The 15,798-nt window shown below is 38.5% G+C and overlaps 1 protein-coding gene across 1 annotated transcript; it reads right to left on the bottom strand.

Annotated features, from left to right (window-relative positions):
• Positions 1-1,274: 1,274 nt before the first annotated feature.
• Positions 1,275-12,855, bottom strand: KRT82 (keratin 82). Its single transcript, XM_052000444.1, has 9 exons — positions 12,451-12,855; positions 9,094-9,302; positions 7,108-7,168; positions 6,065-6,160; positions 5,231-5,395; positions 3,892-4,017; positions 2,781-3,001; positions 2,504-2,535; positions 1,275-1,613 (listed from the first exon to the last, which is right to left on the bottom strand). The coding sequence occupies exons 1-9, from the start codon at positions 12,853-12,855 to the stop codon at positions 1,366-1,368; spliced, it is 1,563 nt and encodes a 520-aa protein (XP_051856404.1). The 3' UTR covers positions 1,275-1,365.
• Positions 12,856-15,798: the final 2,943 nt, after the last annotated feature.

Here is a 15,798-nt window from a genome sequence, read left to right as displayed (position 1 = left end):
CATTAGTCAGTGTGTACTCAAACCCCATACATGTAGGAATAAGAAATAATTGCTCTAAACCTTCAGCAAAGCTAACAATATCGTGTAGAGTCAACTCTACATTTTATAAACCATCAGTAGGGAGAAAATATTCTTAAAGCCCTTTTTATAACCCAATGCTTCTCCTAAACCTCCATTCCTTATTTTGACTTAACTTGATACCATTGAGTTTACTTTCCTTGGGCCGGTTGAAAGATAAGGTGTTGGGGAGCCAATTGGTTATAATATAATATAACATAATTGTGGAGTTGGGGCAGGAATAAATAGTTGTATGGATAAAGAACTGAGCAAAATACATACTTCATTGTTTAGTGAAATGATCTTGTTTTGTGATAAGATTGGAGAGGCTATCTGCTATTTTTCTATTGTCTTTTGTTTATGTAAACAGTTGTCTAGTTAGCGTCAGCTCTTTGAAGGTTGAGTCTGTGCATTAATGTTCTTCAGATCTCATCAATCCCCTCTTTTCACCTTTATCCCTACAACAATATCTAGAACAATACAGATAAATAAATACATAGCATTATATGGAGAATCGGAAGTTTTCGTTACAATGAAGAGTAGTTTCAAATGAAAACACACCAAAAATATGTTATGAAAGGGTCGGTTTCAGAGAAACTTGGGAAAATTTGTATTAACTGTATAAAATGAAGGGAGAAAAAGCAGGAGAACAACTTGTTCAATTGCAATTACAGGTGGGGGCAAAGTGGATGGAGTACTGGGACTGAAGTAAAAAAGACCTTTCTTTGTGAATTCAAATATGGCCACTAGCTGTGTGAATCTGGACAAGTCACTTAACTCTGTCTCAGTTTCTTCATCTATAAAATGAATTGGAGAAGGAAATGGCAAAGTATCCCAGGATCTTTGCCAAGAAAATCCCAAAGAGGGTCATGAAGCATCATATGTAATTGAGCAACAACAATCACATTGTTTAAAAAAAATGGCTTTGAAAGACTAAGAAACTCTTATCAAAGAAATGACCAACTGTGACTCCAGAAAATCATCGAGAAGTTTGCTACCCACTTCCTGATTTAGAGAAAATGGACTCAAGAATGAAATGCATTTTGGACAGATCTAGTGTTGGAATAGGTTTTGTTTGATTATGCATATTTGTTAAGAGAATTTTCTTTTTCTTTTGTGGTGTTGGTGGTGATGGTGCAAAAGAGAAAAAAATGCTTGTTGATTGAAAAAAAAAGACACGTTTACAATAAAAAAAACACACACAAGGGCAATGCAGAAAGGTGTTTTGGAGCTTGTAATTATGCTGAAAGCTGATTGGGAATCCAGGACTGAGAAGACTGAGGAGTTTCCTAGCCAGATCACAGTATGTTAGCATTTATGGCTAGATGAGCCACCAGACACCAGCTTGATGTTTGAGTTCCGCCCACTCCCACAACTGAACCCACCCTGAGGGGCACAGGGAACATAGAGCTCGCCAGTGCCCACCACAATGCTACTGCCCATGGCGCCTGAGCTGCAGCCCCCACTGCTCCGAATGCCGCTTGAGCCCCCAGGGCAGAATTCTGTTCTCACCATGCAGGGCTCATACAGGATGGCACCTTTAGAACTGCTGACAGCTGTGAGGAACAAAAGGAGGGAAAGAATAGAGAATATTTATCCAGAACATAAAGTAGTTCTAGTAACCTCTAATGTTAAATTAAAAGGCTTTAGTTAGAGCTACAGTTCTTTTCTTCCACAATCTCCATTCCTCTGACTTCTAATGATCCTCTAGTCAAGTACACTTGCTCCCATTCTAACCCATACCTTTTCTTCCTACCCCCTAAGTTGTGAAAAGATCATTTCCCCAGCCTGGAGCAGAATCCCTCCATGTCTATCTAGCCCTGATTCTCCTCTCCTTCCCAACATTCTTTCACATTCCTCTCCAACAAATCAGATCCACTGGCACTGCACGCCCAAATCTCTTCCCATCCCACCAGCACTGAAGAAAAGACCTCTGACAAATGCACTCCCAGCCCTAACCTTCTCAATGTCTCTGCCTGTTGCTGCCTGTATCCCATCTCCTTTGTCAGAGTGGGTAAACTTGAAGGCAAAAGCAGTTTTCTCTTCCTTAAGTATATCCTCTGAAAATTCAGAAAGTGATTCCATCCAAAGGAGTGCTAGAACATAGAGCTATTTAAAAATATATATAATATAAATAATATGTAAAATATATAATATATTGAAAAATATATTATCTAAAATTAAAAATATAAAATATATATGGATCACATTTAATTCTTCCTATTTTCTGCAATTGGGGTTAAGTGACATGCAGAGGGCCACATAGCCAGTAAGTTTTAGGTGTCTGAAGCTGAATCTGAATTCAGGTACTCTTAACTTCAGGCCTGGTGCTCTGTCTACTTTTTTTGATGGGCAAATAGCAGATCTTGGCCAGAGCTTTTTGGACTCCAGCCAATACTTCAATTCCACACAATCTCATAACTACTTAGGACACTTGACTACTTACATATATTCACGGGTCCAACACCTTCACATAGCCTGGGAATAAGAGAGAGTAGAAAGGATGAAAAGACACAAATATCACAGTGAAAGAAGATGAAGAAGATTAAAAAACATCCCACCTCTATGTTCACTTCAGATTGAAAGGATAACACAAAAAAATCTACAGTTGACTGACAATGAAAATGGCTAAAATGATAGATGGAGGGAAAGAAAGCCCAAAACAGAAACCCTGGAAAATCTACAAGCTGGGTCTTTAACTAACTGCTAATGCCTCTGCTCACCTGTGCTCCTCTCCCTCTAGCAGCCTCCTGTAGGTGGCGATCTCGATATCCAGCCCCAACTTGGAGTTCATCACCTGCTGGTACTCCTTCAGCAGGCACGCCATGTCCTGTTTGGCCTTTTGCAGAGCCTCCTCCAGCCCTGCCAGCTTGCACTTGGCATCGTTCAGGGCAGCCTCACCCTGCTGCTCCGCGTCAGTTATGGCACCTTCGAGTTTGCAGCGCTGCAGCAGGACACAGAGAAGCGCTATTGGGGGTCACCAGCATCACCAGCAAAAATGGATAGGGTTCCCTGGATTCTAGAGAGAGCCTGGCAGTCTCTAAACTTCTCACTGAACTATTCCAAGAGCGTGCTAAGATTTCCTTTTTTGGAAGTGCTAAAATACTGCTTTGCAGGAAATGGAGCATGTCTAGTGATTGGTCTTCATTGGCTTGTAAGAATGAAGTTCATTTGATTTCACAACTTGTTGGAAAATCCCTACCAAACCTATAATCATAAGATCAAAGAATCTTAGCATTGAAAGAAAACCTAGAGGCCATCTATTCTCCTCCACCATCCTCCCATTCAGTGTAACAATCTCATTTATAGCAACCCTAACCAACAATCATCCAGACTGTTTGAATATTTCTAATAATAGGGAACTCACTTTCATGGCAGTGTATCCCATTTTTTTAGCCAGTTCTTTTTTATGTTGATCTAAAAATCTGCCTCCTTGCAAATTTTGTTTCTTAGTTCTAGTTCTACCTTCTGGAACAACCCAGAATAAGTTTTTTACTCTCTCTGTGGCAGTTCTTCTAATATTCCTGTAGAATATAGGTCTAGATTTCAAAAGAATGGAGTCAGAATATAGACTAATAATTCAAAATAGAACTGCAGTCAGAGATATGTTCAATTTTCATTATGGTGTGAGTATTTATGCTTTGGACATCAGCAAACACTACAAATTGTAGTGTGATTTGTTGTTTTATTGTCTACACTTAAGAAAATGTTAATAATAGAGGTTAAATTTAATATTAACTTATACATTTATTTTTCATGGAGAGCTGGCTGAAGAGCACTTTCCTATTTACAATATAAACAGTTTAGAGTCATGGTGTTGTCCCAGAGCCTCACCTGAGCTTTAGCATTCTCAATTTCTTGCTGTAGTCTTTGGATTAGTCGATTCATTTCCAGGATCTCATTCTTGCTGTTCCGTAGGTTTTCACAATGGTTTCCAGCTGTCAGTCTTAATTCTTCATACTGCCAAAGTGCAGAAGAAGTCAGATTCTCCAGGGCCCTAAACTGGGCTAATCCTAATAGTGTTATCTACCTTATCTAACATCTTTCTCTCTAAGTATTTGTATATTCAGTGGTTGCCCCAACTCAGAATATCTACTCCATCCATGGAAACCTGGCTTCTTTCTATCTTTCATCTCAGATCATTTAATCATTTCTTTTAAAAAACAAAAACTCTACAGTTCTTCCTTTAATTTCTTAACAATTAAAAATATCTTTGTTTTCTGGATCTAATTTTGAATCATGACTTTAATAGGAAGCAGTTTTCTAAATTCACATTAACTAACTTGAAATTCAGGCCACTCTAAATTTCCTGAATTTAATGGAAGCACAGAAGATATGATAGCACAGAAGCATATATGATATCAAATAATCCTAAAGGCAATTTCTCTCTGATTCTGAAACTCAGTGCTTTCCTCTATGATAATTATTTACTTTTTTAAAAAGTATTTTTGAATGATTTACTTTTTTATTTTGTTTAGCTGAAAAGAGAATGAGTACAGAAGTGTTTGTATCCCATAAATACATCCTGACAAAGGGCAGCCTAAGGGAATAGGGAGGACCCAAATTGGAATGAAACTTAGGCTAGTATGAACCACAGAATGGATAACTGAGATGACTTTTAAGACATTTCTCAATGTCTAAACCTCCCCCTTCAATATGCTATAGGCCTCTCTGCAAATGTTTATCTCACCTCCTACCCTGTTGGCGTCTAATTACCTGATTGCACAAATTGGTAGCCATATTAATCATTATTTCTGCTTGGCCATTAGTAACCATTCTATTCTGCCAGTCTCTCCCACGCCCAGTAAGTAGCCCACTAGCAAAAGCCAAATAGCATCACTATCATTGTCAAGTGGTATTTATTGAGGGCAATTTAGAAGCGGAAACTGGACTGGGAACAACCAATGAGTCTCAAGGTAAATAAAGCTTGGGCATCCATTGCTCCCTGATAATGGGTCTAGTCTGTTGAGCCAGTCTTCCTCCCACATGTCTCTCTTGGACTCAGTCCTCTAACAGCCAAAACCAACATTGTCTGGGATTTACAGAGCACCCTGTCACTTCATGGGGGCCTTGACACCTCATCAGCAAGCTTTATAGTGCTGTTAGGGGAAGTTTGCCCTCTCTTCTGTTTCCTTTCTCCCAGAAAAGACAGAGGAACCCCTGGCTCTCTCACCCGGCATTGGTACCAGGCTTCAGCCTCAGCCTTGCTCCGGCTGGCAATGTCATCATATTGAGCCTTAATCTCGCCAATGATGCCTTCCACATCCAGGTTCCGGCTGTTGTCCATCTTCACAATGACTGAGGTTTCAGAGATCTGAGATTGGAGCAAGCAGATCTCCTGGAAAATGAGAGAGAGAATTGTAAAGTTAATGAGGTCTTCAACGAAAGGGAGTTGGAGGAAAGGAAGAGAATGAATTTTAGATACTATACTGGGAAAAAATGTTCCCTTGAATGTTTAATGACTATATTTTTGTTGTCTTCTCAATTATCCTCTTACTGATTCATCTTCTCTATTCTTCACAAATAAGCCTCAACTTTGCTTATATTTAAATAGGAAAAACAAACAAACAAACAAAAACAAACAAACTATAAGCCCAGACCCTCAGAGATCCCCTGATCTCTGGTTGAAACCAATATTGAGGCTGAGAGAAAGACTCAGGAAAATTTTTTTTTTCTAGGAAGCTTATTGCCTAATATCCATTGGTTCTAATATCAATGAAATAAAAATTTTAGAACTCTATGCATGGAAATGTCCTCACTGGCTAGAACAAGGGTTCTTAACCTTTTTGTGTGTTTCATGTCCTCCTTTGACAAACTGGTAATTCTAAGGATCCCTTCTTAAAATTATATTTTAAAATGCACAAAATATATAGATTTACAAAGAAAATAAAAAAATTAGTGACATGCCTTTTCCCCATATAAGTTCATAGATCTCCTGAAATTTTCCCATGGCAAACTCTTGAACTAGATGATGAAATCATAATCAGCATAGTATGGGCTTATTTACCTCCTCATATAAGTTTCTCAGAAAATTGATCTCCTGAACCAGGGCTTCAACATTGGTCTCCAAGTCAGCTTTAATCAGAAAGGCTGTATCTACATCCTGAAGGAAGATAAGACATGTGAAATCCTAAAGCAAGGGCACTCCCAAGAATTTCTGAGTGTCTTCAAACCCTCTCAAAACTGAAGCCCCTCCTTCACTAACCAGAGCAGGTTTTTTTTTTTCATACTGTTAAGCAAAGGGAAGAAAGGGCCCTATGGTTCCTTCGTAGTAGATGGAGGAATGAAGGAATAATATAAATGGAATAAATAATATAAAAGGAAGAATCATTATCATTAGGGGTTCCATATATCACAGCTTGTTGGCATTAGGGAGGGAAGTAGGGACACACTATACCCTGACTAGGAAAAACTTTGGCAGGAGAGGGATTTGTGTTTGTTTTGTTTCTAAGGGATACTTATACTATAGTTCCCTGAAGCTTTGATTACTCTGACCTAATTGGAACTTCCTTGCTTGAAGTGTCTCTGCATTGTTGAAAAAGTATTAAGACACTTTTTATGTCTACACACCAACCTTCAATTATCTAAGTATCTCAGACAAAATAGGTTTGGGGTGGAGGAAGGGGCCTTTAAATTGATCCTAACATTAACTCAATTGTTAGCCTTACTTTGTAGGTGGCTTAAAAACTGCTTAACGAATTGAGAAAATTAAGACATCGGAAAATCTTAACACTTTAAGAAAGTTGTTTGAATTATTTATCAAACTATAAATTCTTCATTGCTTCTCTTCATCATCCATCAGAGTGCTCCAAACATAGTTGCTGTTTAATACATATTTTCAATTTAAAGGAATTTTGTAAATGGACACTGCCCAGCCCTTCCTTCATTGTAGAATGCTCACAGGAGCAAAGGAGCATTTGTTCAGCAACTTACCTTTGCTTTTGGTAGTAGGAAATGAGAGAAGTAATGATATTATTACTGGGCACTGGTATTCTGGGGAAATCTACCTGAAGGGTTCTAGGAAATTTTCTATGCCCCACCTTTCCTCACCTTTTTCAAGGCTACAAATTCATTCTCTGCACAGGGTCGCAGGGATAATTCTTCCTCATATCTGAAAAAGAAGGGAAAGAAAATGGTTTTCTCCTGGGTTGTCCCATTTGAAAGAGATTTCTTAGGATTATGGAATTCAGAATGGGAAGAGTCCTTAGTGATTAATTCTACTTTTTTGCTTTACAGAAGAAGAACCTGAAACTCAGAGAAAAAAAGTGATTTCTTTGAGGTCACTGAGATAGCATCAGCATGAAGACTCAAACACAATTCCAAATCTAATTCTCCTTCCTCCTCTTCTCTCTCTTCCTCCCTTTCCTCTCTTCTCCTCCCAAATGTAACATCTTTTAGTTCTAGGTAGAAGGATTTCTTGATACAAGAAATCTACCTCTAACCAATGGAAGCATTTAATAAAGATATTCCCTTAGTCCAGAGCCTTGTACATAGAATGTATTTCATAAGTGTTTATGGAATTGAATATCTTAAGGGGCATTCCATTTCCCTCTCGCCTGAAATGCTCTCTGTGCTTTCTTCTATGTCTTAGAATCTTTCTTCATCACTCAGCTTAGCATTTATTTCTTTAAGAAGCCAGCACTCACCCTTATTAATATCCTTAGACTCTTTAGGAAGCATTTCCTTATATGAACCCTAAGTACTGGGCTGAGGAAGGTCTTTTCATTCTGTTCTTTCTACTGAAGAGTTGAGTGGTTGCTATTGAGGAGGGGAAATCTGGTGAATGTAATCCTCTGTGTTGAAACTAACTATATAATTCCTGATTCTTACCAGCTGCCTCTCTCTACACACAGAGGGGAGTTGAGGGGTGTCACTTATTGGACCCATGTAATAACAGGTATCATCATTGTTTTCATTTAATTGAAGATTACAGTTTATAAAATATGTGCGTCACAACAACTCAGTGGGTAGGAAACATTGCTCCCATTTTATAGATGAGGGGACTCAGGTTTTGAAAGGTTAAGGGATTTTCCAAGTCCAGTGCTGTTTCTACTGGTCCAGTAGGAGATTTGAAACCTACTCACCTTCACCTGATTTATACTGGAATAAAATGGTTGAATTTGACTTCCATGTGACTCCAAAGATTAAAACAACTTCCTATCAAAATCTTTTCTCTCCAAACCAGTCCATAAGAAACTTCAAACACTGCTTCCTGATCAAAAGTCAATTGTGACTCTCTCCCTTTCATACATGACATCTAATCCAAGCTTTATTCAAACTTAACATTCTATTCACTACTTCTCCCTTATCTAACTAATATGACTTCTTGTGGTTCTTTTTTCAGGATGCTTATCCCCATCCATTCTTTGGTGTACATTATATACCATGTTCCTTTCCACTTGGCAAACTGACCTCTCCTTTGCACCATCAATCTCTCTCTCCTTCCACAATCTGTGACAGCCTCTCTATTTTCTCCATTTCCCTTCCTTTCCTAATTCCACTCGATATCATTACTTCCTGTCCTTAGTGCTGATCTACTCAATTTTATACCCTTCTTTGGCTCTTTTTTCTGTCTTTAAGCTTAGTCTGTGAGTATCCTTTCACTCTTAGCAGCCAAATGTCAGAGTGGATAGAGAGACTTGGAATTAAAGATATCTGAGTTTGAATCCTGAATCAAATACTTCTCTAGGCAATTCAACAGCCCTCTCCTGATCTATAAAATGGATATAATAATAGTATCATAGTGCTACTGTGAAACTCATATGAGATAATGGTGTTTCACAAATCTTTAAATAATTTATTAGTAGTATGAATTCTCACAGGAGAGGGATTAGGTTTTTTCTTATCCTCCTTGCCCCTCCATTCCATACACAAAACAGGACATTCTCTACACACAAAGGGTATTCAGGACTGACTAGACAGCTAGAGGATCTAGTTTGCAGTAAACATGGTACCCTTTCCATCTTATTTTTTTTGCACAGTGTCCTGGCTTCTATTTTTTTCCTTGCCTTGAATGAATAAGGAAGGCAAACTCACTTTCTCTTGTAGCTTTCCAGCACATCCTGCAAACCATTGAGTTCTGCCTCTAGTCGTATCCGGTCACCTGCCACACAATCCAACTGCTTCTGCAAAGTGCTGATGTAGGTATCAAAGATGGGCTCGATGTTGCTTTTGCAACATTTCTGTTGCTGCAGAAAGTTCCACTTGGTCTCCAATAGCTTGTTCTGCTGTTCTAGGAAGCGCACCTATCAACCAAAAAGCTAGGATGTTCATCTGGAGGACTCCAGGGAGGTCCTGGAGGACTATACCTCTTATGAGATATAACTTTGTGCTAGGAGCTAAAGAAGATACAAAATTTAGATCAGACTCATCATGGAGCTTACAGTCTAGGAGAGTCTATCAGCATAGATAACCATAATACACACTATTATACAACAAGAACAGTTATGATTATAACAATTTAATGGGGAAATCTTCAAGCAGGTCTTCAGTTCTGATCTCCCAATGTATCTTCAAACCAATGGAGGGAATTTCAGAAGTATCCTCAACATTTATCCTGGGTTTAGGGGCACCCAGAGAAGAAGTTTAGGTCAGATGAGTTCCTCCTGAGTCTTCTGGGCCACTATAGGCATCCTAGATCCACAAGTATCAAATATAGATTAGGATGTTATGGGGTATAGAGATTAGGGATCATTTAATATAATTCCCTCATAAGAAAACATGGAAGTTACTAATGTCTGAAAGGATCACCCGCCTTGTCTCATTCTTGTAGAAACCTGAATATCTTTAAAAGTGCAACTCAAAGCATGCACAATCTCTTATTGCCTTTCTCAATCCTTCTGTTCCTCACCCTCTACTTTACTCCTATTGTTTATTATTGTCAAATTAAATAACTTGACCAACATTCAACTAAAGCAGTGTAAGAACCAGAATCCATATCTCAAACTTCCAGTCCCATGCTCTTCCTAATAAAAAAAAGCAAGGCTTGCTTCTTTTCAGTGTAGTGAGAATGATGACAAAAGCTGATCTTTAGATAGTACTTTGAGTTTTGAATTTTGTTCTCACCCCACTCTGGGCCAAGGATTATTATCTCCACTTTACAGATAGGTAGATAGAGAGATGAATAGATAGAACTAACTAGTTAGATGGATAGATAATTTATTAAGCCCTAACTTACATATCCAGGCTACATGGAGAATTAGAAGTTTTTTTCCTGGGATCAGAACCAATTTTTCTAAGATTCTTTTTATGAAGCCATGATAGCTCCAGAAATACAGAGGCAATATGGCACAGGGTCATGGCTAGAATTGTGGATTGAAAAGTGAGAAATCTTCAGCCAAAATCTTGCCTTTTACAGCTGCTAGTTGCATAAGTTTTCCCATCTATAAAATGATGTGGTTGGATTTATGTTTTCAAAAGTCTCAGGAAGTTCAAACACAAGAGGGAGAAGGAAAAGTAACTTGAAAACCCACTGACTGTAATGTCATTTATCTGACCAACTGAGAAAGAGTCATTTCTCTTGTCTATAGCATCTCATTAATTTATTCATTTATACATTCATTCATTTTTCAGTATTTATCCCTTCTTGTCTCATTCTTGTAGAAAAAATTTTAAAAGCACAACCCAAAGCATGCACAACTTCCTCTACAGGGCCTTTCTCAATCCTTCTGTTCCCCACCCCCTTCTCTACTCCCATTGTTTATTATTATCAAATTAAATAATTTAGCCAACATTCAATTAAAGCAGAGTCAGAACCAGAACCAGAGTAGTTATTATATATGTTCATGGCACTAAGCTACATGCTTAAAAATGTCTGTTAGGGGAAAATCTTCCCCAAATATGTGCAAATAATAGTAAAAAAAAAAAAAGTTGATGGTTACATAAATTTAGAGCTAGTCACTTCACTTCCAAATGCGTTGGAAATACTGACAGATTACCTAGTCTAATCCGATTTTGCAACTGAAGTAACAGATTCAGAGATGTGACTGCCCAAATTCACTTCAGTCAGTCAGTAAACAATTTTAAGTACCTACTCTATGCTAAGTGCTAAGGATATAAAGAAAGGCAAAAACAATCCCTATTCTTGAAGAACTCACAATCTAATGGGGGTAACAATATACAAACAATTCTAAGCAAACAAGCTAGATACAGGATAAATAAGAAATAATTAACAGAAGGAAGGCACTAAAAGTGAGAGGAGCTGGTAAAGGTTTCTTGTAGGACGTTAGCTGGGACTTTGAAATCCAGGAGGCAGCGATAAAAAGGGAGACCATTCCCTTAGAGTCAGAGGAAGGATTAATATTCTGTGAGAGTGAGAGTGGTGAAGGCAGTTTTAGGCTAACATACCCAAACAAATTACTTTTGTGAACAGTTCTTCTTTGGCATTAAGGTTAGGCTGAAGACATTTAATATATTGGATTATTTGTGGGGATTTTCTTTTGCTAAATGGAAATAACAATTCCTACCCGTCTCCTAGGATTGTGATACTCACATAAGAGACATTGTATACAAGTGTTTTGTCAACGAAAAATACAAGTGTGACATAATATTATCACTATCACCTTTATCCAGCTGATTCCTATATTATTCCCCATCTCTTCTAGCCCCATGATATGAATAATGGAAAGCTGTGTCTCCTAGACTGTGGTCTTGGTTTTTCAAGCCTTGGTTGGTCTATTGTTAATTTGTCAATTTGTATACCTTTAGGACTATAAAGACAACTCAGTCCAAATACATCATTTATAGAACTGAAAACTGTTTCAGAGGGGATGAGTAAACCGGAAATCAAGGAAATAGTAAATGACAATTAAATTCAACTGATATCTCCTATGGGAGGTTTTTCTTGAACCCTTCCATTGTTATTCCTTTTTCTCCTCCTTGAAATTTTGGAGAAGTATAGTTTGTATTTACTTACTTGTATATGTTATCTCCCCCTCAATAGAATATATCCCATTCTCTATTTTCTGTATATTTGTATATTTTATATATTTCCTTATTTTTTAACATGTTTCTACAACTTGACTGGCATGTAGTAGGCATTCAAATGTTTTTTGAATGAAAAATGAGCCAGGTTGAACTTAGATCTTCTGATTCCAAACATTAGGATTTCTCTCACTAAACTACAAATACTTTAATGACCACCTTTGTCTTCCCAAAGGTCTCTGTTTTCCATAGCACCCATGGAAAATGCTTGGCACATAGTAGGTGCTCAGTATATTCTGTCTAAAGCTCTGCCCTGGTTTCTTTATGAGTTGATAGGGTTGAGAGAGGAGCAATCATTGGTTATGTTTATGTGAGGATCAATCAGGCTTCTTCTAGGACCATAGCTAAGGTAGAACCTAATGAGGATTCCCCACCCAAGATATATAGCCAGCCCTACCTCAATTTTCTCACCTTATTGATGAATGAAGCAAACCGATTATTGAGACATTTGATCTGTTCCTTCTCATTCCTCTTCAGTTGCTGCACACTAGGGTCTATATCCAGCTCCAGAGGGATTAGCAGGCTCTCGTTGACCGTGACTGGGGTGATGCAGGGGGGAAGTCCACAGGCTGCTCCAACCCGGTAGCCAAAGCTGGGCAAGCTGCACCTGGAGGCAATTCGGGGCTTTCCACAACCCACGTTGCAGAGACTTCTGGAGCCAAAGCAGCCCAGCCATCGGAGGGTGCCTGTGCCCCCTACCTTGTATGGCCCCTTATTCATGGAGGAATAAGTCACTGTTCGAGGAATAACAGCAGAACAGGAACTGAAACTCCGGTTGCCACATCTGGAGCCCATTTGAAAGGAGCGGCAAGACATGGCAAGAGAGATACAAGTGACCAGGTCTAAGGTAGGAACAGTGAGACCAGATATCGGGTCAATTCAAAATCAAGTCACTATGGAGTTTTCCCCCCTTTTTATCTGAATGTGGGTTGGATCGTTGGACTAGATTAAATCCTAAATAGCTATTAAATGACTTTTATGAGCTTGGGACATTGGTAACTGCTAAATCCCAAGCTAGATAATTAAGAATGGAGAGAAGAAGCCAATGGCCAGGGTGGATGAACCTCTTCCCTATTTATGAGAGTGATGAAGGGAGCTGACTAGACAGGTGCGTTTGATGTGTGGATGCAAAGCCCCAAGGAAAGTGAGAGTTGCAGGTTTACCCCCAATTTATAGGAGGTGAAGAAGTAGGAGACTAGCTCTTTACTTGGATGATTATATGCCTCAGCTTTCTGAGACCTCAGGGAAATTAAATATATCCCAAAGTGCCCTGTCCATTTCCCTAATGAAATTGCTGAGGTCTTCTCTGTGTTTTCCCAGATCCAAGTGGTCCCAAAGAAAGTGACTTTTACCTGAGTAGGATAACTTTCCCAAAACATTCAGGTATATCCCCAGGAAACCAGTTGTCACCAAACAGTTGAGACCCAAAATATCCCTGCTAATATTACAAAGGGAACAGGTTACCTAAGAGGTCCCAGATACAGATGAGGGATATCTACCCAACTTATCTGAAGGTAGGCTGGCTAGGAATGGTCTTAGAATGAGGAGTATAGAAAGAACATTCAGGGATGTGGACAGACCTTTGGCCTATATGTCTAAAGAAAATAAAAATAATTTTGGACCATGAGCTAAATGGAAAACATATACATATGCAAACACATACATACATACAAATACACAGATATGTATGTAAATACATTTGTGTGTGTGTGTGTGTGTGTGTATGTATGTCACACAGTTTCTCTTCTCAGGATTCCCCAAATTAGGATCAACATTTGCCTATGCTTAATGATAATAATAGCTAATATTTTCTTATTAAGTGACAAAGACTAAGCTGAGCACCTTACAATTATTATCTCGACCCTCACATCAACTCTGCGAAGTGGGTGCTATTATTATCCCCATTTTACAGATGAGGAAACTGTGACAGAGATTTAAAATTTTGTCTAGCATCACACAGCTAGAAAGTATGTGAGGCTATATTTGAACTCAGACCTTCCTAATTCTAGGTCCAGAGTTCTATCTACCATGCCCGCAGCTGCCTTTACTTTGTAACTGCCATGTACTTCATAAGAGTTTCAGCTGAAAATAGAGTATCCAGTTCTCCAGTTTATAGATAAGAAAACTGTTTCAAAGAGGAAAGAGATTTGTTTCTTCAAAGCAACTGGGGATGCTACTTCTATTGTTGAATTATTTCAATCTTTTCTGACTATGACCCCATTTGGGGTTTTCTTGGCAAAAATACAGGAGTGGTCTATCATTTCCTTTTCCAGTTTATTTTATAGATAAGAAACCAAAACAAAGAAGATTGACTTTCTGAGGATCACACAGTTAATCAGTGCTTGAGGATAAATTTGAATTGTTATTTTTCTCCACATAGTGACAATATGAGTCAGAGAATCTGAGAGTTTAGGCCATAGTTGCTCCTTCCCTTGAAAAGTATAGCTCTCTCTGTAAGCCCTGGTCCTAAGGATTTCTAGGGAAACCTCACTCTATTCGTGCAGCTCAGAAATTTGGGGAGACCCTGGAACTTCCTTCAAATTTATTCTAACTAGGCCTGGCCATTTTGCTTAAGCATCTAAGGAGTGTCCTGGGCCAAGTCTATCTCTCCTAAAACTGCCTCGGGGCCATGGAAGCTCCTGGTTTCACCTAGAGACCAGGAAAGCAAATTGAGAGATTTTGCTATATCTTTATTTATAAAAACGAGCCCTGAACCTTATAATTATTGGAACTGGGAGCCATAAACTCCAGGTTTGAATTTCTCCTGGCATTGTTAATTGTTCTGTGATCTTGGGAAAGTCAATCCTTCCATACAGAACTTTGTTCACTAAGCTGTTAGTGAAAAGATTGAGTCAGTGGATTCAACTTTCTTGCTTTATGAGGAAGAAATTAAGCCATTTTCTAAGTTTCTTCCCCATATTCTTAGGTTTTTTTCCCTTTAAAAAGAAAAAAAAAAGCCTTCCCTGAACCCTGGGGAAAAAACTAAAAAGAAAAGAAATGGAAGTGATGCCTGTCCTCATGAGCTTCCACTCTAATAGGGAAGAGGAAATCGACCTTTTGTGGTCCCACACACTAATTTTGAGTTTTGAGTTGACTGAGGAGGATGGTGCAAACAATAACAAAACAATAATAGCATGCTCTCCCAAGGTAGTCCCGTGGAAGGACTCCTGGGTTTGAAGTCAGGATACGCAACTACTAGTCCTGGATTTGCTAATAACTAAATTTGTGGCTTGGATCAGGTTCTTAAAATTTTTGGCTTAAGCTTCAGTTTTCTTATATATTAAATGAGGAGAATTATCTTCTATTCCTTCAGATCAAGACTCCTGGGATTCTTTCTGAGAAAAAGCCCTGGAAATTTAACAGTTGTATAGAGGAAACCTCATTTGTTGGAGTAATCTATGTGACTTTTGGACAACTATCTATATATCTCTGGGCCTCAGTTTGCACATAGCATTCGTCTATTCCATATTTCTTAATAGCTAAAACAGGTCACATATTTCTTAAAACTTTGAATACGTTGTTATTTAACATTGTTGTTTAAAACATTGTTGGTGGAGAGAGATGTGTCAGTCAGCCTTAGAGGTATTAGCGGAATTGTGATAGTGATCAGGAGACATACAAGATGAGGGATAATTCTTCTATAGTCTAGGAAGGAACTTGCCTCTATCTAAATAAATGTTACAAAAAGGGGCCTAGTGGGTGTCAGGAATAGTGTGATAAGCCCACTCAGAGGATCTTAGTGTTCTGGTGAGTTCTGAG

The sequence above is a fragment of the Antechinus flavipes genome, chromosome 5, assembly GCF_016432865.1.
Source record: "Antechinus flavipes isolate AdamAnt ecotype Samford, QLD, Australia chromosome 5, AdamAnt_v2, whole genome shotgun sequence".
Lineage (NCBI taxonomy): Eukaryota > Metazoa > Chordata > Mammalia > Dasyuromorphia > Dasyuridae > Antechinus > Antechinus flavipes.
This window is presented reverse-complemented; position numbering and strand designations above follow the sequence as displayed.